Source organism: Artemia sp. Qi Xiang Cuo, chromosome 4 (genome assembly GCF_049724085.1).
Source record: "Artemia sp. Qi Xiang Cuo chromosome 4, ASM4972408v1, whole genome shotgun sequence".
Classification (NCBI taxonomy): domain Eukaryota; kingdom Metazoa; phylum Arthropoda; class Branchiopoda; order Anostraca; family Artemiidae; genus Artemia; species Artemia sp. Qi Xiang Cuo.
In genome coordinates this window covers 66833382-66857513 of record NC_142797.1, presented here as the reverse complement: position 1 = coordinate 66857513, position 24132 = coordinate 66833382, and the positions used below count along the sequence as shown (strand labels likewise).

General features: G+C 36.1%; 2 protein-coding genes across 4 annotated transcripts in view; both read right to left on the bottom strand.

The window, feature by feature from the left end:
- LOC148953345 (kynurenine/alpha-aminoadipate aminotransferase, mitochondrial) overlaps positions 1 to 24132 on the bottom strand; it is a 127658-nt gene that overhangs the window by 45800 nt on the left and 57726 nt on the right. The window contains exon 1 of one of the 3 annotated variants that reach the window (XM_089088497.1): positions 6852 to 6986. The exons of 1 other annotated variant lie outside the window; for it this stretch is intronic. The gene's annotated coding sequence lies outside the window, so the exon portion shown is untranslated. Of the gene's footprint in view, positions 1 to 3548; positions 3770 to 6851; positions 6987 to 24132 lie in introns of those variants that run through there. One more of the 3 variants, XM_089088498.1, reaches the window with a different exon arrangement.
- LOC148953346 (zinc finger protein 862-like) lies at positions 13411 to 14295 on the bottom strand. Its single transcript, XM_089087931.1, has one exon. It carries the CDS (start codon positions 14293 to 14295, stop codon positions 13411 to 13413), a length of 885 nt encoding a protein of 294 aa, XP_088944057.1.

Here is a 24132-nt window from a genome sequence, read left to right as displayed (position 1 = left end):
CAGTTTATCTCTTTTTCAGGTAATTGGACTGACTGAAACTTGGTTAAATGATTATAATTCGGAACTTTTACATATTTCAGGTTATAATCTTTACACGAAAAATCGTCAACTTCGCCGACACGGGGGACTGGCAGTGTATATACGTTCTGACATACGGGCAAGTGTCCGAGAGGATATTTTAATATATAAAGAAATGGTTTTTGAGTCCTTTATTTTGCAGTTAGAGCTGTCTGGACGTTGTTGCTATGTTCTGATTGTACGTATATAGGCAACCGTCAGGATCTCTTATTGAGTTTTATGAATTACTTGAAGAACAATTGGAAAAGATCCCACATTGAAGTCCTATTTTTATAATGGGAGATTTTAACATTGATCTATTGGATAATGGATCAAATGCAGACCAATTTTTAAACTTGATGATTTCATTTGGTTATATCCCTGCTATTAATATTAGTACCCGTGTTAAGAGGACGTCATCGAAATGTCTGGATAATATATTTTCAAATTATATGTCGGGTGGTCCAAGTGTTCTTATAAGTGATACTTCTGATCATTTTGGTGTATTTGCAAGTTACTCGGTATGCGTTGATAATAAAAACTCCACAAAGAAGAGCAGTCTCAAGCTGAGGATGTTACTCGATAAAGATGCACATCTGAAATGTAGAAATGAGCTAGCCAATAAGGATTGGAATACAGAGTTTTCAGTCTCTGTGGATATTGACAATAAGTTTAGAGTCTTTTACCAAATAATTAAGCAATCCCTGGAAAAATGCTCTAAGAATATTAACAACAATAGAAGAAAACCTTCAAAGAAGCCTTGGATTACCCCGAGTTTATTGAGATCGATAAATAAGAAGAATAATCTGTATGAGAAAAAGGTACATCATCCCTTTGCTATAAATGAGCGAATTTCTAGGAGTTATCGTAATGCCCTAAACAGAATCCTGCGAAGAGCTAGACAAGATTATTATAAAATAGAATTTGAAAAAGCATCTGAAAGTCCGTCAAAAACTTGGACTGTGACAAGAAGCACTTTAGAACAATCATCTGGACGAATCCCTCAGAAAATATTTCGCAAATACGGAACCAGTCTTACAAATGCAGAGGAAATTTGTGAAGTATTTTCTAACCATTTCTCGACAGTTGGAGGGATAGTGAAAGAGTCGATTATAAGCAAACCAGGCAACCAGGCTTTTCAAAATTACCTTCCTAATGAGATGGAAATCTCTTTAAATCTAATCCCAGTTCAGGAATCTGAAGTTCGAAAAATTTTTTATTGCATCAAAGGTACCGCTTCTGGCTCTGATACTGTATCAATTAGAGTAATGAAAACATTTTGGGATGTGATTGCTCAAACTTCTGTTTCATTAGTTAATCAGTGTCTAAAAGAGGGAGTGTTTCCGAGTTGTTTAAAATCAGCGGAAGTAATACCAATACATAAAGGAGGGAATACTGGTGATGTTGAAAATTATAGACCAGTTTTGATTTTACCCATTATGTCTAGGATACTAGAAAAATGCTTTTTGGTCAGAATTTTTCAGTATCTGGAAGACCAGAGAATATTTACTCCTACACAATTTGTATTCCGTCAAAATCGCACTACTGAGCAATAAAAAATATATTTGACTAGCATTGTTAATATGGCATAAGATAATGGATATAAATTGGCAACTGTATTTTTAGATATTGTAAAGGCTTTAGATATTATCCGTCACGATATTCCGTTAATGAAGTGTGAAACTTAAGGGATTAGGGGTCCAGCTCTTTCGTTTTTACGTTCTTTTTTGTCTTGTAGAAAACAATATTTTCAAATTGGTAATATGGGTTCTCATGAAAATTGTATTGAGTGTGGAGTTTCATAGGGTTCGGTACTTGGACCCTTATTATTTTTAGTTTTTGTGAATGATCTTCCACAGTCTGTTAGTAAACTGGAAACAAAAATGAGTGAGATTGTCAAAAAGGATAGCGCAGCTACAGTGCCTATGTTTGCTGATGATACTTCTTTAGTGATGATCACAAAGTCAGAGAGATTGCTCCTAGAGAGTGTATGGGAATCACTAAATGAGGTTTCAAGATGACTGAGAGTGAATCAGCTAAAGGTGAACCCCTCTAAGAGTAAATTACTCATATTTTCGAGGACATCAAATTATTATCCACGTATACACCATATAGCATATGAAGATGGTATGATTGCTTGTCAAAAGACAGTAAAGTATCTTGGCATTATTATAGATGAGACTCTCAGTTTCCAATCCCATATTGAAACTTTGTCCTGGATTATATCGCGTAATTTGGGGATGATTTGTAAACTTAAATATATGTTTCCAACTAGTATACTTAGGCTTCTCTCTTTTTCGTTAATCCATCCCTATATTTTGTATTGTTCTTCTGTATACATGGGTACATTTTCTTCAATTGTTAGTCCTGTGCAAATTATCCAAAACAAGTCTATTAGAGTATTATCAAGAAAATCAGAAAGAGAATCAGTTTGAGAAGTCTATAGGGATTTTAGGATATTGCCAGTGGTGGGTCTTCATCATTTTTATATATTAGTGTTTATGTATAGATACAATATGAAGCAGCTGCCGGAGTGTTTTAATGGTTGGTTTTACAGCTGATGGAATATACATAACCAAAATACTAGGGGTAAAAATAATTATTATACTCCCCCTATAGTGTCTGCCAGGTCCACGTTTTCTTTTGTTATAAAGGGTATGAATTTATGGAATAATTTGGATAATGATATGAAGAAACTAGAAAATTTTAGAGGTTTTGAAGCAAAATTGAAAGAAAAATTATTAAGTAAGTATGAATTCTAGTTTTGCTTGTTTTGGAGGTGACTTTATTTAATTTAAATTAAGTTGTAATTGCTTGTTGGTTTGTGAGTGCGACCCCACAACATGAATATGGTATGTAGTTGCTGTCCCTGTACTATTATTATTATTCTTTATTTATTTATTTCTTCTTTCTTTTTATCTTTCTTTCTTATTATAGTGTATTTGAATGATGTTACATGTATGTATTATTTTTTTTTACCTGTTTCACCCCACGTCAACCATTTGGTTTTGAGTGAATCATACTGATTTTTGTATTTAAACTTTTTGTTAATTAAATATATCACTATCACTAATGCTCTATCTGACAGTGAGCTGTAAGAACTTAGCACTTTGATGAAGCAGAAAATAGTAATCTGTGATTTATAAAATCTTTGCACTTTGATGAACCAAAAAAAAAAGATAATCTGAGCAGAAAGTAGTAAAATCTCAGATATAATTAATTAGCACTTTGATGAGTTGAAAGCCTACTTAAAATTTAGCTTTGAATATTCTGTTTTAGCTGTAAGATCTTACCACTTTGGTAAAGCAAAAAAACAGTAATCTGAGCAGAAAGAAGTAAAATCTTAGCACTATGATGAATCAGAGAATGGGTTTGCTGATTATTTAACTTTAAACACAATAGCACTGTTTCTTAGCAAATCAAAGTGCTAAGATCTTACATTTGTTGACAGAAAAACAACTTTAACAGAAATCAGATGACTTTGATCTTACATCTTAGGATATTTTTGGCAAACAAGTATCTTCATTCTACTATGATCAGAAGTATATTGAAATTGAATGAGATTGTCACCAACATTCTAATTGGCAGAAATATTTGATTTCTTCTTAAGATTAGTGAGCTGTAAGATGTAGGTCCTGTGGTGGCTCAGCAGGTTTGACCTTATTTATTTATTTCATTCAAAACAGGAGAAAGCCATAGGCTTGTTGCAATAGAAATACAAGAAATGACAGCTCAACAGCAACACTGCAAAACACAAAACAAAATAAAATCAATTTTTACTAACTAACTATACTATATTACAGAAACTCTTTTTTATAGAAGCCAGTTTAAACAAGAGTGGTCTTGTTGAATGTTTGCACCTTTTGTGCAGAAACTATGGTAACAGCAAAACTTGCTAATTCATAGCATTCAAAGACAAATTGGTACGCTTATGATTATCATCTATAACAGAAAAAACTATTTTCAGGACTAGCAACCAGCCGATTTAAAAGAATCCCACAACAGTAATTCCACTAAAAGAACTTTTGGAGTCTTTAATCAAGAAAAGTAAAATATCTTAATTCTACAATGGGATTTCAGTAACTTTCCTGGTAATTGTTTTGTTATTTTGAATTTATTGTTTTCAGCTCAAATAACTCATTCACAAGTGCCACTAAGCGCCTCTTATGGCATATGGTGCAGCTCAAATAGCTCATTCACAAGTGCCACTAAGCGCTTCTTATTTGCTGTTATGGTGTATGAAACTATGGAAACAATGTTTGCACCCTTTGTGCAGAAACTATGGTATCAGGTAAACTATTCCAAAGTTTTATTGCTCAGTTAATAAAAATACATTGACCTATTTTCTTGTGTAATTGCAGCTGGCTGAGTAATGACTAAGCTTGAAGAAATAAGGCCAGTCCACATTATCAACAGCCTTTGTAATTCAAAATGTATAGACCAGGTCAATCCTGTCCCATCAAAACTGCAGGGAAGGAAGTCCCAAAGGTACTCTTTTATATATGTCAAATGAGAGACAGCAGTTACCAGGACAGATACCCAATCATAAAACTGTTGTAGAGCAAATGTGGGGCTCAGCCAAATGGCAAAATAATCAACATCAAGGTACTCACCACCAACATTTATGAACTTACTTAGCTGAGCACATGTGGCATGCAAAAGTGAAGTGTGAAGGTAGAGATAATTTTACAGCAATTCTTGAAGACATAATAGGATTCTGGGCACATACTTGTAACCTGTAATTATTGTAATTTTGTTGATAAACCATTATAATTGTCATCAGCACCCATAAGGGGGGGGGGCACGGGGCGCCGGCCCCTCCCTCTGGCTGAATGATGCTGCCTTATTTTTGTCCTGAGATTTCTATTTTATAGCATTAAAAGTGCCAATTAGAGAAGGTTTGCCCCCCCCCCATAGAATCAGCTTATGGGCACCTATGAATTGGGTATCTGTCTTTTTTTATCTGCTTTTTTTTCTTACCCTCTACCCCCCCCCCCCCTATATTTATAATGTACAAATATAGGCTATAGCCCAAATTTGTTTCTAAACTATTTTATATTCATCCTATTTTATTTCATTAGCATTAACCAAACTAGCAGTATATAAAAGAGTGGGTATAATACACAAGTACCATCCCAAACATTATTGTTGATGCTGATATGGTTAATGACTCAAATATGGCACAAACTTTAATGCCTGATTTTGAACCTGTTCAAAATGACCATATTTGTGGTAAATATGGAGTTCATATAATTGACCTACAAATAAATTAAGCATACAACTTGGTGTCATTTTTATGCTCTCTCTGAATATAATAATCCCTTTTGGTAAAATTCTACTTTAGCTACTTTTGGCTAACTTGGAAAGAGGTTAGGTTAAGAAAATAAAACTTTCATAGATGGGATTACAGACTAAAGTATGTCCTAGGAAACTATTCTGAGTACCCATCTCTACTCCTTCTCCCTCGAGAGGATCCAGGTCTTTGATGACCTCTAAAAGCAAATGTGTTATATAACTGAAACCTTTTGAGACAGATATTCTGCTTAAATAAAGTACAACAAAACGGTTTTCAGCTTCACAACTTTGCTCAATCCCAATTTATAAGGTTTTAAAGATATGCAAATACATTTCCTAAATTTTGAAAATAAACTATTTATATGTCTTAAAATTCTGCTCAAATAACTGAAATTGCATTTTCAGAGCTAAGGCCAGAGAAAAAGAAGCTGATAACTGAAAATTAAGGTAAAATGTTGTTTTGTCAAAATTTCAATGGGTATAGACCTGTCATGTAGGCAAATTTCATGACCCTCTAGAGGGAGAAGGAGTGGAGGTAGGTACTTCAAAATACCTTCCTGGGACATACTTTAGCCTGTAGACCCATCCCTGAAAGTCTCATTGTCCTAACCTAACCCCTTCCCAAGATAGCCAAAAGTAGCTAAAGTAGAATTTTACCTCCCTTTTTTGCAAATTCAATTTTAAGCCTTTTTTGGACCCTTGAAAATTATGATTTCTTTCTATGGTTATTGCGTATAAAAGTGGTTAAAACATTAGTTTCAAACTTACTATTTCATTATAAAATCCATTTTCTAATAGTTATATAATCCACAAGAATTGATTTGTCACAATTAAGAGGGATAAAAAAATTCAAAACAATTTTTCTATCTGCCATGATTCTTCTGTCAGCTTTGATATTTTTCAACATTTAGGTGAAATGGTAGTTTTCAAGCAGCCTAACAGAACAAGAAAAAAACATTGCAGAATTTTTTTGAATTTTTTCTTTATTCAACTTAGTGATGAGAAACCAATATTTTTGAATTATATAACTTTTACAAAATGGATTTATAACAAAATAGGCTAGTAAGTTTGAAACCAATATTTTAACCCATTTTTGTATCTAAAAACTATAGAAAGAAATTATTATTTCCAAGGGTTCTGAAAGGGCTTGTAATAAAATTTGCAAGGAAAGCAATTGGCCTTTAGTATTCAAAAAGAGCATAAAAATGGCAATAGGGATATGTTCACTTTATTTGAATGTAAATTACATGATAGGCCTACTACTTCATATGTATCACATTGTTAACAAGAGACCCGAAGATCGAACCTAGCTGTGGCAACACACTGCAGGGCCAATAAAGGGACCTTAGAAGTTAAGAAGCATCACTAGGGCTGGCCTAATCCAGTTACTTGTTTTGCAGCAAGATCTTTGCACTTTGATAAAGTAAAAACGATAGCCTGAGAAGAAAGAAGTAAGGTCTTAGCACTTGGTGGAGCAAAGGATAATCTAGAGAGCCAACCTTTTAACCATTAGATAACCAGCCTAAATTGTTTTTATAGTCAATATCCTATAGGATTTGTTTTTATGACATATTCTATAAGGAAACGCAGTTTTTGTAATTTTATTAGTTAGCGCTGTTTAAGCAGCGTTGCCACTCTGGCCATTAGGGATTTACTAGTTTAGGGCGAAAAAATTTACTAGATTGGCTTCCGTTTTACTAGATGTTGCCAAAAAAGTGCGCGTGTCGCGACTTTCGCCACGATACGCGCATTGGCGTAAGAAAGCTAGGAAATACTTTTTGTCTTTAAAATGAAAATAAAACTAACAATTAGCTAGTGTGTATTTTTGTTTCTGCTTGTGCAGCATCTTAATATGATTTCTTTTGTCCATTCGGCTTATATGCCATTAAATATGAAGGAATATGTTCCCACTTCCCAGTTATTCATAAGGTCCAAACAGTTTCCTCCAGCCTCCTAATTTTCGACAGACTCAGCCTTATTACTTCATAGTTTAACCAACTTTTCCGAAATTTTATAGTTTCAGTGTTTACTTACGACTAGACTTCACAAAAATTTCAGGTACACATAGAAACCAAACAAACGACCACGAAAAATGGAATTCAAAGTAAAAAAAAAAAATAATAATAAAGTCCGATTTGACAGACCAATTTTTACGTTTTAAAAGCTTAACCGCCGATCTTGCACCTTCGTCTACTTCCCAGAAACCGGGTTCGTTCACGTTCATCTTCCATTTTCTGCAGCTATCAATCAGAGCGGGCGGAATCTCCCACTCCGAAACGTATCTTGTGTCTCTGAGGCAGAGTTGCTTGGAGTGCATGAGAGCTCCAACTGTGTCGATAATTAATCAGTTTCCCCCAGTCGTCTTGATAAAATTTAAACTGGAAAACTGCCGCTCTGCACCGGCTGAAGCTTGGGGAAAAGCACAGAGGGTCAACATAAACTTAGAGAGCACTCGGAACCTTGCTTTCCCACTACCATCTTTCAGTTTGGGAAGCCTCTTCCAGAATGTAGGAGGACACTCTAAATTTGATTCTGATACTATTTCTGAAATAAATTCGCTTCGGATTTGAATTTCCTGGTACTCACTATTAAGGTCCTCCAGCACTTTTATCCTCTCCCCTTTCGTTCTGCAGTCTCTAACAGCAAGATATTTAAACCTCTGTAGAAGAGGGAAAAGTGACACAGTTTCGTTGATCATAGCTTTCAAAGGATCGAGGAGTTCTAAAGATGTAAGAACAGGGTCATCCAGTTTTATCCTAGTACGGATCTGCTTAGCAATTTCAATAAGATAAGCAAGGCAGGCTTTTCGAATAGCTTGTAACCAGTGAAGTCAGTCTTCCACTGACAGGCTTTCAAGGTACAAGTCGGTATTCATCCCAAGTTTAACATTTTCAAGCTTCAAAAGTTTTCAGGACTGCCCACGTTTAGGGAATTAAAGTTACCTTTGAGCTTCTCAGGACGAAGGAAACACTGCAAAGTAGACAAGTAAAGCTCACGGAAATGTCTCAGAAGGCAATGAATCCTTGTTCCACGTGACTGGAACCCAAGGTTGAACTTGTTAATCTTTGCCAGTATATACGAGAGGAAGTACATGTGGACCTTATTCACGCCTATATCCATCGCAATTTTTGGCTTTTTGGCTTTATCCCTAGTAGAGCTGTCCAACGATGTTAGGGACAAGTCTGTCAAATACAAATGCAAGGCTGGCCACTGTTCAAGTAATCTGTTAATCCTGGCTTCAGGAGACAACCAGTGTGTGCTGCTAATCTGCAGAAGTCTGTGGTTGGCAATTTCACAAAACTCCTGGAAAACCTTCAATTCCAACTGTCTCTTAGGGTTTGCGCCTACGAAGTTGATGAGTTCCTTCACGAAAGTTTCGATTTCATTAGGTAAGTGCTTCACTGCAGCCGAAGCACACAATACAGCAGTATGGCAAGTGCAACCAAGGACAAACAGCTGCGGATTTTCACGCAGCAGCTAGGCTGCGAGGCTGTTTTCACTCCCCAGCACATTATCAAGACCAAGCACAATCATATTTTCTAATGGAAAGTTAACTTTCTTAGAGTACTTTGTCAGAAGATTCTTTTACCCACTTGCAGTTGCGTCGTCCACCTCTCGTAGTGCCAGGAATTCTTCCCTCACGGTATTCTCACTGTCTACATAATTCAGAATAACAACTAAGGACTTGGTATTTGATATGTCCGTGCTTTCGTCGGCAATTATTGAACACAGATGCTAAAGTGTCCTCGCCATGAGATCCTATAACATTTTTAACAATGCCAGTCAATTTAGATCGCTTCATTTCAACATGGCTGGCTGTAGCTGAATCCCCAAAAGACTTTTTCAAAACGGGAACGAGAGTATCAATTTTTCTCACAGGAATGTCTTCAGCTACAACCCATGCTGCAAGGCGTAATTCAGCAGCTGACACCATCCTATCACTTCTGCTTTTTCCTGCCTTTGCTCGTTTCTGACTGCTCCCTCAACTGTCAGTTGTCTCAATGCTGCTTTTACATTCTTCTTATGAAGTTCACTTGTCGCGTGAATCTTCATGACAGTCGAAATTCCCGTCAGCTTTTGCTTATAGTATCTGCAATAGGCTTTTTTGCTTCCGTCTGGCGATGGAATAAGGAAAGGTTTCACTATTGTATCAGTCAACCACTCTGCTTGAAACTTCTGCGTATAGTGCGTCTTCTTAGACTTGTGACCAACAGACTTCAGATGAGTCTATGAGTCCTCGGCCGGATCGATTGTGGCAGATGTAGATGCAATTTCATCGGATTCCTGCAAAACACTAATTTCCAAAATTTTTATTGATTCTTGAACACAGTCCAGCCCGGTATCTTTTGGGGCAGCATAGTCCGTCTCAGCGTTAGCAATCTCTAGCTGACAAGTGGAGCTTTCCTCTTTCCAGACATTCTGAAAAACTGAAACGGAAATCAATCACCGAACATACATCACTTCCAGAACTAGTTCCTGGCAAATGGTGAATCAGGGTTTCCAAGCAAAGTAATAATGTAAGTTAGACATACTAGCTTAAAGGTAAACTCTAGCATTAGAATAAATGGAATCTAAGTAGACAAGTTTAATAGTTGAATTTTTTCTGATTTTCTTATGTACAAAACATTGACCTGCTCATCTGCACCTTTACCAAGATAACTAAGAAATATACATACCATTGAATTCAGAGTTCAATCCATTATCTGAATATAGCAAACATGTCTACTGGAGGTTCCTTTCATAAATTTGGAAAATTTAGGAATATCCAGGTTTCAGAATTTAGAAAACCTAGTTTTTGTTTAGTTTTTGGCTTTGCTTGAGATCAGGGGTCAAGGCTTGTGTTTTAGTTTAGTGCTTGTGTTTCTCTTTTCTCTTTGTATTTTCCTGTTGGTTACTTCATCTTTAGGGAGCCTCACACTCCATTATTTGATATGGTATATAAACAAATTTCACTGAATTTACAAACTTTGACTCCAAAAAGTATTTAGTATTGAACTATAATATTTAACAATGTTAGTATTGGACTTGGAATGGAAAGCCCAGAATATCAAAATGCTTTTCCTCATTCATCAGCCAAACAATGACTAGGCTATACTTATGATAAAAGCTAGATGAAATAGCAAACAGACATACTGTCACCAAGAAACAAAAGTACGAAAATGGTGATCATTATAGAAACATAGCTTTTCCCTTGAGTAGTAGAGGTATTTTGACATTTTCACCTCAAAAAAAGAAAAAACAGGCAATTAACTATTATTTGCCAACATACTGTTCAAGTGGTTAGTATTTAATATTAGAATACAGATTAGTTATAGAAAGAATCATTGTCAATATTAGAAATTATAAGAAAAAGAAATAAGAAAATGAGTTCAAAGTAGAGGAGAAATGGATCAGCCAATATATCATGAATCAGCCAATAGAAGGATATTCGAGCATTTTTCAGAAAAATGCTTGTCTTGGTGGAGCATTCTCGGTTATAACCAGTCTTTGAAACAGTATTGTGATATGACGGTAAAGGTGCAGAGGTGCTCCCGATGCAGTACAAATGCAGTGGTGCAGCTCGAAAGAAGCAGAATGCAAGACAACTTATGCATTAATTAGTCCATTGCACAGTAACTCTTCACCTTTACTTAATGGGTATCAGTTCTGCATGTTTACCCAGCATGATAGACTGAATAATATATAGTTGTTTTGATAATGGTGCAAATTAGCAAGATTAGCTACTCCTATAGTATAGGGTGCCTGATAGAACCAGAATAGACAGTAAAAAATGAGTTGTTCGTATCCTGCATCTACTGGGCAGCATCTCTGTAACCTTAGAGCACAATTTAATGAATAATATAGATTGAGAAATGAGTTGTTTTTAATTAATTTCAAATACGGGATTATAATGAGACATTTTGGAAATAAACATACCATTTGACTTAGAGTTTAAGGCTGTATCCAAATATAGCAATAATTTCCAGTGGAAACACATCCTCTAGATTCTATAAATCAAGCTTTTTGGGGATACAAAGGGATTCAAGGGTGGGCTGGCTGCAGGGTGGTAGGTGAGGTGGCCTAGCCCCTGAACTCCAAGCAAGCCTAAAACTTAACTGAAAATAGGGGTTTTATATCCGAGCACCTGAAAATTACAGACATTTTGGAATTAATTCCCACCAGAAATGATTGTTATATTTGGATAGAGGATTGAATTCTAAATTGAATGGTATGTTTGTTTCCTAGCTATCTTATTATGGTCCTAAATTTCAAATTTACAATTTTTATCAGGGTTAGCTAGCTTGCACCTATACCCATCAGTGTTAGCAGCGGCAAAAACTCATAGGTGCAAGCTCTAAATGAGATGCAGCAGTAGTGAGCATTACAAGGAAACACAGCTAGAGGAGACTTAAGAAAAGGATAAGCACAAAGGTATCACTCCAAAAAAAATTAATTGGCATTCAGCCAGCAAACATGAAGCCTTTGGTCAACATACCTTTTATGACTAATCGCCTAACTTACCGTAGTTATAAGATGAAAAATTCAGATCCGATAAGCCCAGATCTTGGTTCAAAAAAAAAGATTTCAAAAGTGTTGAAGTTCACGCCAAAGGACTTGAGCAGTTTGTCGTGTTTTAGGACCACAGAATAAATGTCACAGGAAGAGTGAGACAACAGTCAACCGCCTCCGGTACGTTTTCCCAACAAAATGCTTTCAGCTGAGAGGGTAAAAAATTTATTAGATTTAGGCAAAAATTTACTAGATTTGATTTTACTAGATCTGACCCCCAATTTACTAGATTTACAAGGTGGATATGCTTTTTACAAGATCTAGTAAAATTTTACAAGGGGTGGCAACGTTGTGCTTAAGTTAAGAGCATCAGGGTTGCCAACTGCCAACGTCAAAAAAGAGTGCAAATCAAGGCCAAAAAAGAGTGCAAGTTGTTAAAAGCGCGTGCAAGTAAAAAATTTGCGCGCGTGCGGCTGCCGCCGCGCGCGCAGCCCTTTTCAATGTTCTAACCATTCTTACGCCATTGACACATAATTATCAGTTATCCTTCGATCGATAAACATATTATCTTTAATATTTCAAATGTATTTAAAATAAAGTTAGGAAATCAGACCCTAAATAATAAGTTAGATAAGGATTATCATTCTATTTTTAGCTTAAAAGGTAATGCTCTACTTGAAATTTACAAATATTTATTTTGATTACTTAGATATTTTACTGAGCTCTATTTGACTATATCCAATATTCGTTCCAATTTTCGTTTTGAGTTTATCCAAACGTTTTGGAATGAATACAAGAGCTTTAAGTAACTAGCCGTGAACTATAGTTGACTTCAATATAGTCAAGTCAAGTAACGTACCCCTGCACAGGGAAAAAAATAGAAGCAGAAACAAAACGGATTTATCATCCTTCAAACAGCACACAACATTGCGTGTTTATTGAATTTTCATTTGAATTTTATCACGTTGTGCCTCAGTGTCACCCAGCAAATTCGGAAACCGTTGAAGAAGAGGCACAAGAGTGTCCACATTTCCAGATAACGGAACATTTGGACTTAAGCATTTGAGATTTTCCAACATTAGGTCATTGTAGTCAATTAGTTTGCTCATTTGAGTATAGTTCAGAAAAAAATTCAGACAGCTCATCTGGATGCAGTGAACCTACTGAACACTCAATAGGCCAGTGTTTTTCAGGCTTCTCATGAGGTACAGTGCATTTGGTCTCAACCTTATACAATCAAGTGCAAGAAAATGAGATGTGCTCAACCGAACTTTAAATGGATCTTGTACGCGCCCTATTTCTTCCTTTTTGACAAAGCACTTGAGGAGCAACATATACGTTCGTCACGAACTTTCAAAAAACCTGTGAATCCGTGTTCCCTCAGATTGAAACTCTCTGTTTAGTGCATTGATCTTTTGTAAGACAAATGAAAGGAAATCCTAATTAACTTTCACAGATGATTCACGCATAAAAGAAAGAATTGTATTGGCCTTTTCTTTGGCTCCTCTATCTCCAGCGGAGTCACCTTCTTCATGATTGGTAAAGAATAAAAGGAGCGGGTTCCACTGTTCAAGGATCCACTTCACCAGAAGCTTCAAAGGTGAGCCATCGCGTACTTGAAGTCTGCAAAAACTTATGGTTTTCCACGTGACAGAAATTTTGGTAGATCTTTAGTTCATCCTGTCTTTTTGGGCTATTTGCCACATATGGAACTACATCACGAATAAAAATGTCAATTCCATCGGGCAACTTCTTAGCTGCATATGCAGAGCAGAGAACAAGGGAATGGCTAGTGCAGCCTAGCACAAAAAAATCTAGAGCATATTCTTTTAACAGTACACCAAGACCTTTTTGATGTCCAGTGTTAACACTGGCATTATTAGAGCCAATCGCCATCAAATTTTGCAAAGGTATTCCTAGGTTTTCCAAATGTCCAAGTACTATACGTTTTTGCCCTTCTGAACTGGCACTACTTACTGGCAAAAGCCCCAGAAAGTCTTCTCGCACTGTATCTTTGGAGTCTTTGTACTTTACCATTAGGATCAAGAGCTTCTGGCAAGATTTATCGGTAGATTCGTCAACTATTAAAGAGATATGAGCTTTCTTCAGTTCACAAGAAAACACATCTCTTTCTGCAGGGGCAATAACGTGTCTAATTATCCCACTAGTTTTGGTTCTGCTCTGATTGTAGCTTTTACAAAGTTCTGAGTCTCCAAAAGTATTTTTCAGGACTGGTATTAAAGTGTCCATTTTTGTAATGGGAATGTCTTCCAAGACGACCCACGACGTAAGCTTCAATCTTGCTTCAATTATAGACTCAGCATATAATTTCTTGGGAAGGTCTTCATGCTGCAGCATTGATGTCGGATTGTTCTGAACCCTGCTTTTGTGGAAGTTTGTTCGAAGATGGCCCCTCACGTTTGCCACCCAACCGATTATGTCTATATAGCACATTCTACAGTAAGCTAAGTCCTGGCATGACTTAAAAAACGGTCAGAAATTAAATAAAAAAAACAAGTTTTCTCAGCTGAAAGTAAGGAGCAACATAAAAACTTCAACCGAACAAAAATTATAACGTATATAAAGGGGGTTACCTGCTCCTCAGCACATCACTCTTTACGCTAAAGTTTGAGTTGTTTCCCAATTCTTAAAAAAAAACTCCTGAAACACAAGGATCGTTTAAGCAAAACAATAGAAGCTTTTTTAAAAGTACTAAAAAAATTTAGAATGAAGAGCGAGGTCTCGGGAAGGGGGCACCCCTCTTCAAACAAGTGGTAAGTTCTCTTCGTCTTAATTTTTAATGTTGCTCCTTACTTTCAGTTGAAACAAAATTCCTGTTTTTTTTTTAATAGTGTTAAAAAACCAAGGCTGAAATAAGTATGCAAAAAAGGAAAAAGGCTTGGGCAAAAATAGAACTAGAACTAGAAATAGAACTAGGCACCTTTTTTCTCCTTGTCTCTTGTACAAAATTACTTGCTTACTGTATAAGCTCTCGGGAATGTTAAAAGGGGTGATTAGCCTATTCTACTATCAGCTTCGCTTAAAATTGAGAATATAAGCACTTAGTAATTCTGCCTAGCTTTGTCCATAAGCAAAGCTTGGTAAAGACAAAGATGTTTTAAACTCAGTTCTACTTAAAATTCAGCAGGCGAAATGGATGTGGATGATTTTAATACCTGGCCACCACTGTTTGCCCCCTCCCCCAACTGAAATTTGAGTCTTCAAAAATCTTATCAAACCTAAGATAGGCCTGCACAATTCAAGCATCCTTAGAAAAGGATCATTTCTTTAGTATACATGTGTTTTTGATATTATATTGCTCATTTTTTGGTAAATATCAAGTAGTTCATATTATTGACCTATGAATAAAGTAAACAAACCTCTCGATGCCTTTTCTTATGTTCTTCCCAAATATACTAATAGCTTTTGGCGTAAATTAACTTTACTCCCAACCCCTAGCGTATATATTTACTCATTAGGGGGGGGGGGGCTTGTAAACATGATTTCCGACACAAAGGAACGTTAAATTTGGATTAATGATGCAACTCCGACTGTAGCGGTAAGTTTGAACTTTACCCCCACCCCCACTCCAATAAGTAAATATATAACCTGAATTGGTATATTTGGGTGTGGTGAAGGGAATTTGAGCCAAAAAAGATTCTTATATTAGGAAAGAGCATAAGAAAAAGCATCGAGTGGTATGTTCAGTTTACTTTATTCATAGGTCAAAAATATGAACTGCTCAATATTTGCCCATTTTTTATATCATTTTGATAGTATGGGTCCCATCCAAAGAAAATTCTTGGACCCCTGGCTGGTAAGATGTTAATTTCAGAAAACAATGGCAATCCCAAGAAGATATGGATCATTCACGCTTTACAATGGTGCATAGGCCTAAAGTCTTTGCAGAATTTTATCAGTTTGAGATAAGACTTTTGTAGGTTCATTTTGGTTGTTGCATCTACATCGCCCTACTTCATGTTTAATACTCACTTTTCCATTTTTATGAAGAACAGTTGTGCCCAACAGCTTTCAACTTCTTTCTGTAAAACTTGATTTGAATTCACCACTTTTTCACTGGTTATCTATGCTTTGATCTACTTCTTGGTAAATGGTTGAAAAAAACGAGAAAGACGCCTGGGGGGCAGCCCAGGCATAGATAACAGAGATCATACCGGCTAGTTGTTCTGTCTTTGGCACTTATATAGTTTAATTTTAATTTCGCTTAATACTTTTTCTATCATCAATTCATAAAAGGGTGCAAAAAAGAGTTCAAAGAACAAATAACTGGCAAACTGAGTGAAAATCCCGTCCATCGATGGAAAGAGTGCAATGAAAAAAAAGAGTGCATTGAACACGAAAAGTGTGCAAGTTGGCAACCCTGAAGATCATTGAAATGTTGATTTTTCTAGTTGCCATTGTCCCTTTTCTTGACCACTGAAAACCGTTATTCGACATTTGACGTGTTTGGATTTTGACACAGTCAAGAATTGGAGGACCCCTTAATGTTAATCGTTTTTTTGGTCTTTCAGAATTCCAAATTCTCTAGCTTGACCCTTTCAGCATGATATTAATTGTGGTCAATCATTCAAGTTTAATTTTGGCTTTTCAAGGCTTTATGTGCTTATTCTTTACAATAGGATTACTTTTAGTGTTGGAAGAAGTCAAAGATTCGGACAGCAGAGAAATAGTTTAAGTAATCGACACTGCTTATTAATATTTTTTTTCAAATTAAAAAATAGTTTATTCTGAGGGAAAAGGAAGTTGTAATTATGTCCGGTGCCGTTCAGACTTGTCGGCCACCAAAAGCATTGAATATGTTAAAACTCCCTGCACGAGCATAGAACTTAACAGTTTTTTTTTCTATGTACAAAGGAACTTCATTTAGTTTTTAATAATTAAGGCTCAAATGTGTATTATTGAGACCTAACTGAACAATGAGATACCGAGTAGTGATGTTGCCATAAAGGGATACGTTCTCCTCAGGCAAGTTCGAGTAGGAACTGACCGTGCAAAATATGGTGGAGCCGGTGTTTCCATATAACCAATTTTATTACAAAATTTTCTTTTGCACTTAATATTGAAAGTGAACACTAAAATTATACTAAAATTTTGAACTGATGAGCCTTCAGCAATTAATATCATTATGCATCAAATATTTAGTTTAATTTATTAGTTCTTTCAAAAGTTGTTCAAGACGAATAGTTTCACTACAAACAAGAGTTTGGAAACTGCCCCCTTCCTTAACTGTAAATAAAAACCAAAAGCCTACTGCGTCATTAGCGCTTCACTGAAAACGAATTATATTACAAATATTTTCCTTTCCAGTTCTTGCTGCATTGAATATAAAAATAAATTTAAGGTGAAATAAATTCTTGAACTGATGGATATTTCAACAACAAATATAATTATATATCTCCAATTTGATGTTGTTTATACTTTCCAAGACTGTTCAAGACGCATATAGTTTTCAGTAAAGAGCCAATGACGCAGTAGGTTTTAGACTTTTACAGTGGGAGAAGGACGCGATAGCCAATCTCTTGTTCGTAGTGATTATTGTTCGTTTCAAGATTGATTTGCATATTCAATTTAAGTTTCACTCGATTTAAGATTTATTTATTCATTTACATTAATATTTATTGTAGGTTTGTTCGCATTGATTGTTTATTTAATTTCTGTTCGTTTTAAGTCTCATTTATACTTCAATAGCAAACTATTTTTTTTTCGTTTTAAGCTTGATTTTCATATTCAATCTAAGCAATACTCGTTTTAAGATCTATTTGTTCATTTATATTATTACTTGTTGTATGTTTTTTCCTATAATTGTTTATTTAATTTCTGTTCGCTTTGGGTTTCGTTTATTTCTTTAATTGTAATTTCTGGTCGTTTTGAGTTTGAATTTTAACAGGTATTTGTATCTGCTGAGCTTAAGTTTAAAATGGCCCCTACTTTTCTTTGAAAAACTTATTTTTTGGAAAGATTTTTAAATTAATTTTTGTTCGCTTTTGATTGCAAAAAGTTTCAAGTTTTTAAACATTCCTTATTTCAAAATCAAACTTAAAAAAAAAAAAAAAAAAAAATCAAATCTTCATCAAAGTAACAAAACTGGGATAAAAGTAACAATAACAAAGGGAAAAAAGTTTGCCCCCTTTGAAGTTTATACGACGACCCCATCTATATGAAGTGTGTCTGGGGAAAAAAAATAAATGGAGTATGGGGGGACGCTATCTGCCCTCTGACCACACTTTACTCTTAAAAAGTGTATTACAGCTTTCAATTTCCAATCAAATGAGCCTTCTATGAACTTTATACGAGCATCCCCTCCCTAACAACCATATATGTCATCATGGCATAACTTACAACACCTCCCGTCGGGCCTTGAGGGGATATGTCGACACCAGAGTTTTTGTTATCTGAACTTTGAACTATTTTTAACAAAATGTCTATATCAAAAATTTAGGGCGTGGAGGGGGGGGGGCTAGTTGCCCTCCAATCTCTTTTTCCTCTTAAAAAGTGAACGAGAACTTTCAATTTCCAATCAAATAAACCCTCTCCGAAGTTTGTGCAAGCATCCCTTCCATAAAAACGATATATGCCCACATAGCATTACTTAGAACGCCTGCCTCCGGGCCATGGGGGGTTGCGTCGACACAGGAGTTTTTCTTATCTGACCTTTGAATCATTTTTAATGAAATGGCTATTTAAAAAATTTTATCTGATAGGCTAGGGGAAAAAAGTGTGTGTGTGTGGAGGGGGGGGGCTAGTTGTCCTCGGCTATCTTTTAACTCTTAAAATTGAACTAGAACTTTCAATTTCCAATCAAATGAGCCCTCTCTGAAGTTTATACAAGCATCCCTTTCATAAGAACCATAGATGTCCCTAGGCCAACATTTACAACGCCTACCCTCTGGGTCCTGGGGGGTTGTGTTGATACCGGAGTTTTTGTTATCTAATTTTTGAACAATTTAAAAAAAAACTGGCTATCTCGAAATTTGTACCGGATGGGTTTGGGGAAAAAAGGGCATTGGAGGGGGGGGGGGTAGTTGCCCTCAAATCTCTTGACTCTTAAAATTAAATTAGAACTTTCAATTTCCAATCAAATGAGCCCTCTATGAAGTTTATACGAGCATCCCTTTCATAAGAACCGTACATGACTTTAGGGCATAACTAAGAACGCTTTCCCCAGGGCCCTGGGGGGTTGTATTTACACCGGAGTTTTTCTTATCCGACCTTTGACCTATTTTTTTTTAATTTCTATCTCAAGATTTTCATCCGATGGGTTTGGAAAAAGAAGGAGGGAGGGGGCTATTTGCCCTCGGACCTCTTTTGACTATTAAAAAGTGAACTATAAATTTCAATTTCCAATCAAATGAGCCCTCTCTGAAGCGTATACGAGTGTCCCTTTCATAAGAACTCTATATGCCCCAGGGTATATCAAATGAGCCCTCTCTGAAGTGTATACGAGTGTCCCTTTCATAAAAACTATATATGCCCCAGGGCATAACTTACAACGCCTGCCCTCGGGCCCTGGGGGGTTGTGCCGACACCTGAGTTCTTAGTTATCTGACTTTTGAACAATTTTTAACTTAATGGCTATCTCAAAATTTTTATCGGATGCATTCGGAAGAAAAGGGGCGTGGGGAGGGGGCTAGTTGCCATTCAATCTCTTTTGACTCTCAAAAACTGAACTAGAACTTTCAATTTCCGATCAAATTAGCCCTCTCTGAAGTTTTAACAAGCATCCCGTCCATAAGAACCATATATTCCCCCAGGGCATAACTTACACCACCTGCCTTCGGGCCCTGGAGGGCTGTGTCGACCCTGGAGTTTTCGTTATGTGGTCTTTAAACTATTTTTAAAAAAATGGCTATCTCAAAGTTCTTATCGGATGGGTTTGAGAAAAAAGGGCGTGGGGGGGGGGGCGCTAGGTGCCCTCCAATCTCTTTTGACTCTTAACGAACAGCTTTTCCCCAAACACATCCGATCAAAATTTTTAGATAGCCATTTTGTTCAACGTGGTTGAAAATTCTGGAAATTAGGTCTTTGTGGATGACAACCCCCCCCCCCCCCTCATAACCCTCTGGGCAAGGGTTGTAATTTACTCCCTGGGGCATATAAGGTTTTTTATAGAAAGCGTTGTCGTAGAAACTTCAAAAAGGGCTCATTCGATTGAAAATTTAAAGGGCTAGTGGCCTTTTTAATAGTCGAAAGTGATTGGAAGGCAACTAACACCCCGTCCACGCCCACCATTTCCCCAAACACATTCAATCAAAATTTTGAGATAGCCATTTTGTTCAACGTAGTTGAAAGTTCTGGAAATTATATCTTTGAGCAGGACACTCCCCCCGCCCAAGGTCTTCGGGGCAATGGTTATAAGTTATGCCCTGGGAGCATAAATTGTTCTTATGGAAGGAATGCTCGTATAAACTTCAGATAGAGCTCATTTGATTGGAAATTGAAAGTTCAAGTTCACTTTTTAAGCGTCAAAAGATATTGGAGGGTAGACAGCCCCCCACGCCCTTTTTTCCCAAATGCATCCGATAAAAGTTTTGAGGTAGCTCATTTTGTTAAAAATATATCAAATATCATATAACAAAAACTCCGGTGTCGACACAACCACCCAGGGCCTGGGTGCAGGCGTTTTAAGTTGTACCCCAGGGGCATGGATGATTCGTATGGAAGAGATGCCCGTATAAACTTCAAAGAGGGCTCATTTGATTGGAAATTGGAAGTTCTAGTTCACTTTTTAAGAGTCAAAAGAGATTTGAGGGCACCTAGCCCACGCTCTTTTTTTCTATAACCCATCTGATAAGAACTTTGAGATAGCCATTTTTTTAAAAATAGTTCAAAGACCATATACCGAAAAGTCCGGGCTCGACACAGCCCCCCAAGGCCCAACGGGATGTAAGTTATGCCCTTGTAGAATACATGGTTCTTATGGAAGGGATGCTCGTAAAAACTTCAGAGAGGGCTAATTTGATTGGAAATTGAAAGTTCTAGTTCAGTTTTTGAGAGCCAAAAGAGATTGGAGGGCAACTAGCCCCCACAATAGAAAGGCCCTATCGACTCGTGACCCTACACCATATATGGGCATATAGTCCCTAGGGAGATGGTTTTTCTCACTGAGAATGAAAAAACAGGATTTTTCTCACTTTTATGGATGTTTCTTGGACGAGAGTCCATATATGGGCATAGAGTCCCTAGGGAGATGGTTTTTCTCACTAAGAATGAAAAAACAGGATTTTTCTCACTTTTATGGATGTTTGTATGGTTTTTCTCACTGAGAATGAAAAAACAGAATTTTTCTCACTTAAAAAACAGGAATTTTCTCACTTTTTGGATGTTTCTTGGATGTCAACAACAATTGCTGTATGTAGACATAAGTTCAACAACAATTGCTGGATGTATGCATAAGTTCAACAACAAGTCCAGGAGAATTGTTTCCGGGCGAAGTTAATTAGTGTCTTTGGTGTTCGTCCAGGAAAATTGTTTCCGGGCGAAGTTCATTAATGTCTGACAGATGATGTCAAGGTTGATTGATTTGTCACGAAAGGGGAATTAATTTGTTGTTTCTAAGGGTAATTATTGATCTACGAAAGGGAAATTAATTTGTTGTTTCTAGGGAATTATAGATTCAGAAGAATTAATTTGTTGTTTCTAAGGTGAATTATTGATCTACGGAGAATTAATTGTTGTTTCTAAGGGGAATTATTGATTCAAGAAAGGGGAATTAATTTGTTGTTTCTAAGGGGAATTAATAATTCAAGAAAGGAGAATTAATTTGTTGTTTCTAAGGGGGAGGTGGGGAAGAATGTTTTGATCTTAGAGATGAAGAGATTAACGCGGGAAAGGGTTTCCTAGGAATTTCAAATGTGACAGCCTAGGGATGCCAAAACAAAAGGAACACGCATAAATTACGTTTAGGGATTATATGGACGAAACCGTTTTAGGCATTTAATGGAATTATTTGGGCGAATCAGTTTGAGGCATTTTAGAAGATGATTTGAGACACAAAAGGGCCCCACACCCCCAACTTTTCGCTCCCCCTCGAATATATTTTTCAGAACAATTTCTTTATGTAATGTCCTTCCTAAACCAATTTTACAAGTTGAAGTACCCATCCTTTTCACCCACAACTTTACTTTACAGCTTTTGGGTCCCAAGTCCTACCCCTATCCCTCAACCCTATTCCTCCCCCTCCCTCCCACTCCTCCACCTCCTCCCTCCCACCAACCCCCCCCCTCCTCCCCCCCCCCAAACTTTTTTGAGTTTTTTTTTCTTTTTTTTTAGTTTTTTTAGTTTTTTTAGTTTTTTTTTAACTTTTTTTTACATCTCTGAATGTCTTGAAACACACATAAAACACCAACAATTAGTATTTAATATTTTCCAACTTCAAAATGCGGAATGATATAGATATGTGTGTCGCAACTTTTACTATTAGAAAAATAATGTTTGTAGTGACCAATTTTTTTTTTTTTTTGAACTTTTTTTTTAAATCTTTGAATGTTATGAAATACACTTAAAACAAAAGTGTTTTATGCATACGTACAACCTAACTTTATGTAATGTTTTCAAAGGCATTTCAGAGCAAGTTCTTTTCATAATGTCCCTCCTAAACCCATTTTAGAAGTTGAAGCATCCATCCCTTTCACCCACAACTTTACTTTACAGCTTTTCGGATACCTCAACATCAAGCAATACTTTTCAAAAGGCATTTCAGAGCAATTTCTTTACGTAATGTCCTTCCTAAGCCTATTTTACAAGTTGAAGTACCCATCCTTTTCACCCACAACTTTACTTTACTTTACAGCTTTTTGGATATCTCAACACCAAGCAATACTTTTCAAAAGGCATTTCAGAGCAAGTTTCTTTTCATAATGTCCCTCCTAAACTCATTTTACAAGTTGAAGCATCCATCCTTTTCACCCACAACTTTACTTTACAGCTTTTCGGATATCTCAACACCAAGCAATACTTTTCAAAGGAATTTCAGAGCAAGTTCCTTTCTTAATGTCCCTCCTAAACCCATTTTACAAGTTGAAGCATCCACCCTTTTCACCCACAACTTTACTTTACAGCTTTTTGGATGCCTCAACACCAAGCAATACTTTCAAAAGGCATTTCAGAGCAAGTTCTTTTCTTAATGACCCTCCTAAACCCATTTTACAAGTTGAAGTAGCCATACTTTTCACCCAGAACTTTACTTTACAGCTTTTAGGATATATCAACACCAAGCAATACTTTTCAAAGGCATTTCAGAGCAAGTTCTTTTCTTAATGTCCCTCCTAAACCCATTTTACAAGTTGAAGTACCAATCCTTTTCACCCACAACTTTACTTTACAGCTTTTTGGATACATCAACACCAAGAAATACTTTCAAAAGGCATTTCAGAGCAAGTTTGTTTCTTAATGCCCCTCCTAAACCCATTTTAAAACTTGAAGTAGCCATCCTTTTCACCCACAACGTTACTTTACAGCTTTTAGGATACCTCAACACCAAGCAATACTTTTTTTTACATCAGAATGTCATAAAACACTTAAAACACAAAAATTTCATATTTAATATTTTCCAACTTCAAAATGGGCACCCACACAAAAACTTACACACACACACACACACAAAAACTTACACACACACAAAAACTTAAAAACAAAAAAAAACACACACAAACAAAAAAAAAAAAACACACACAAAAAAAAACACACACAAAAAAACAAACACAAACAAAAACTAACACACACACACATAAAATTACACACACATAAAAACTTACACACACACAAAAACTTAAAAACACACAAAAACTTACACACAGACACAAAAACTTACAAACACACAAAAAAACTTACACACACACAAAAACTTACACACACACAAAAACTTACACACACAAAACAAATTACACACACACAAAAACTTACACAAACACACACAAAAACTTACACACACAAAAAAATTACACACACACAAAAACTTACACACACACAAAAACTTAAACACACACAAAAACTTACAAACACAAAAACTTACACACACAAAAACTTACACACACACAAAAACTTACACACACACAAAAAACTTACATACTCACAAAAACTTACACACACACAAAAAAACTTACACACACAAAAAAAAACTTACACACACAAAACAACTTACACACACAAACAAAAAAACACACACACAAAAACTTACACAGACATAACAGCTTACACACACACAAAAAATTACACACACACACAAAAACTTACACACACACAAAAACTTACATACACAAACAGAAACTTACA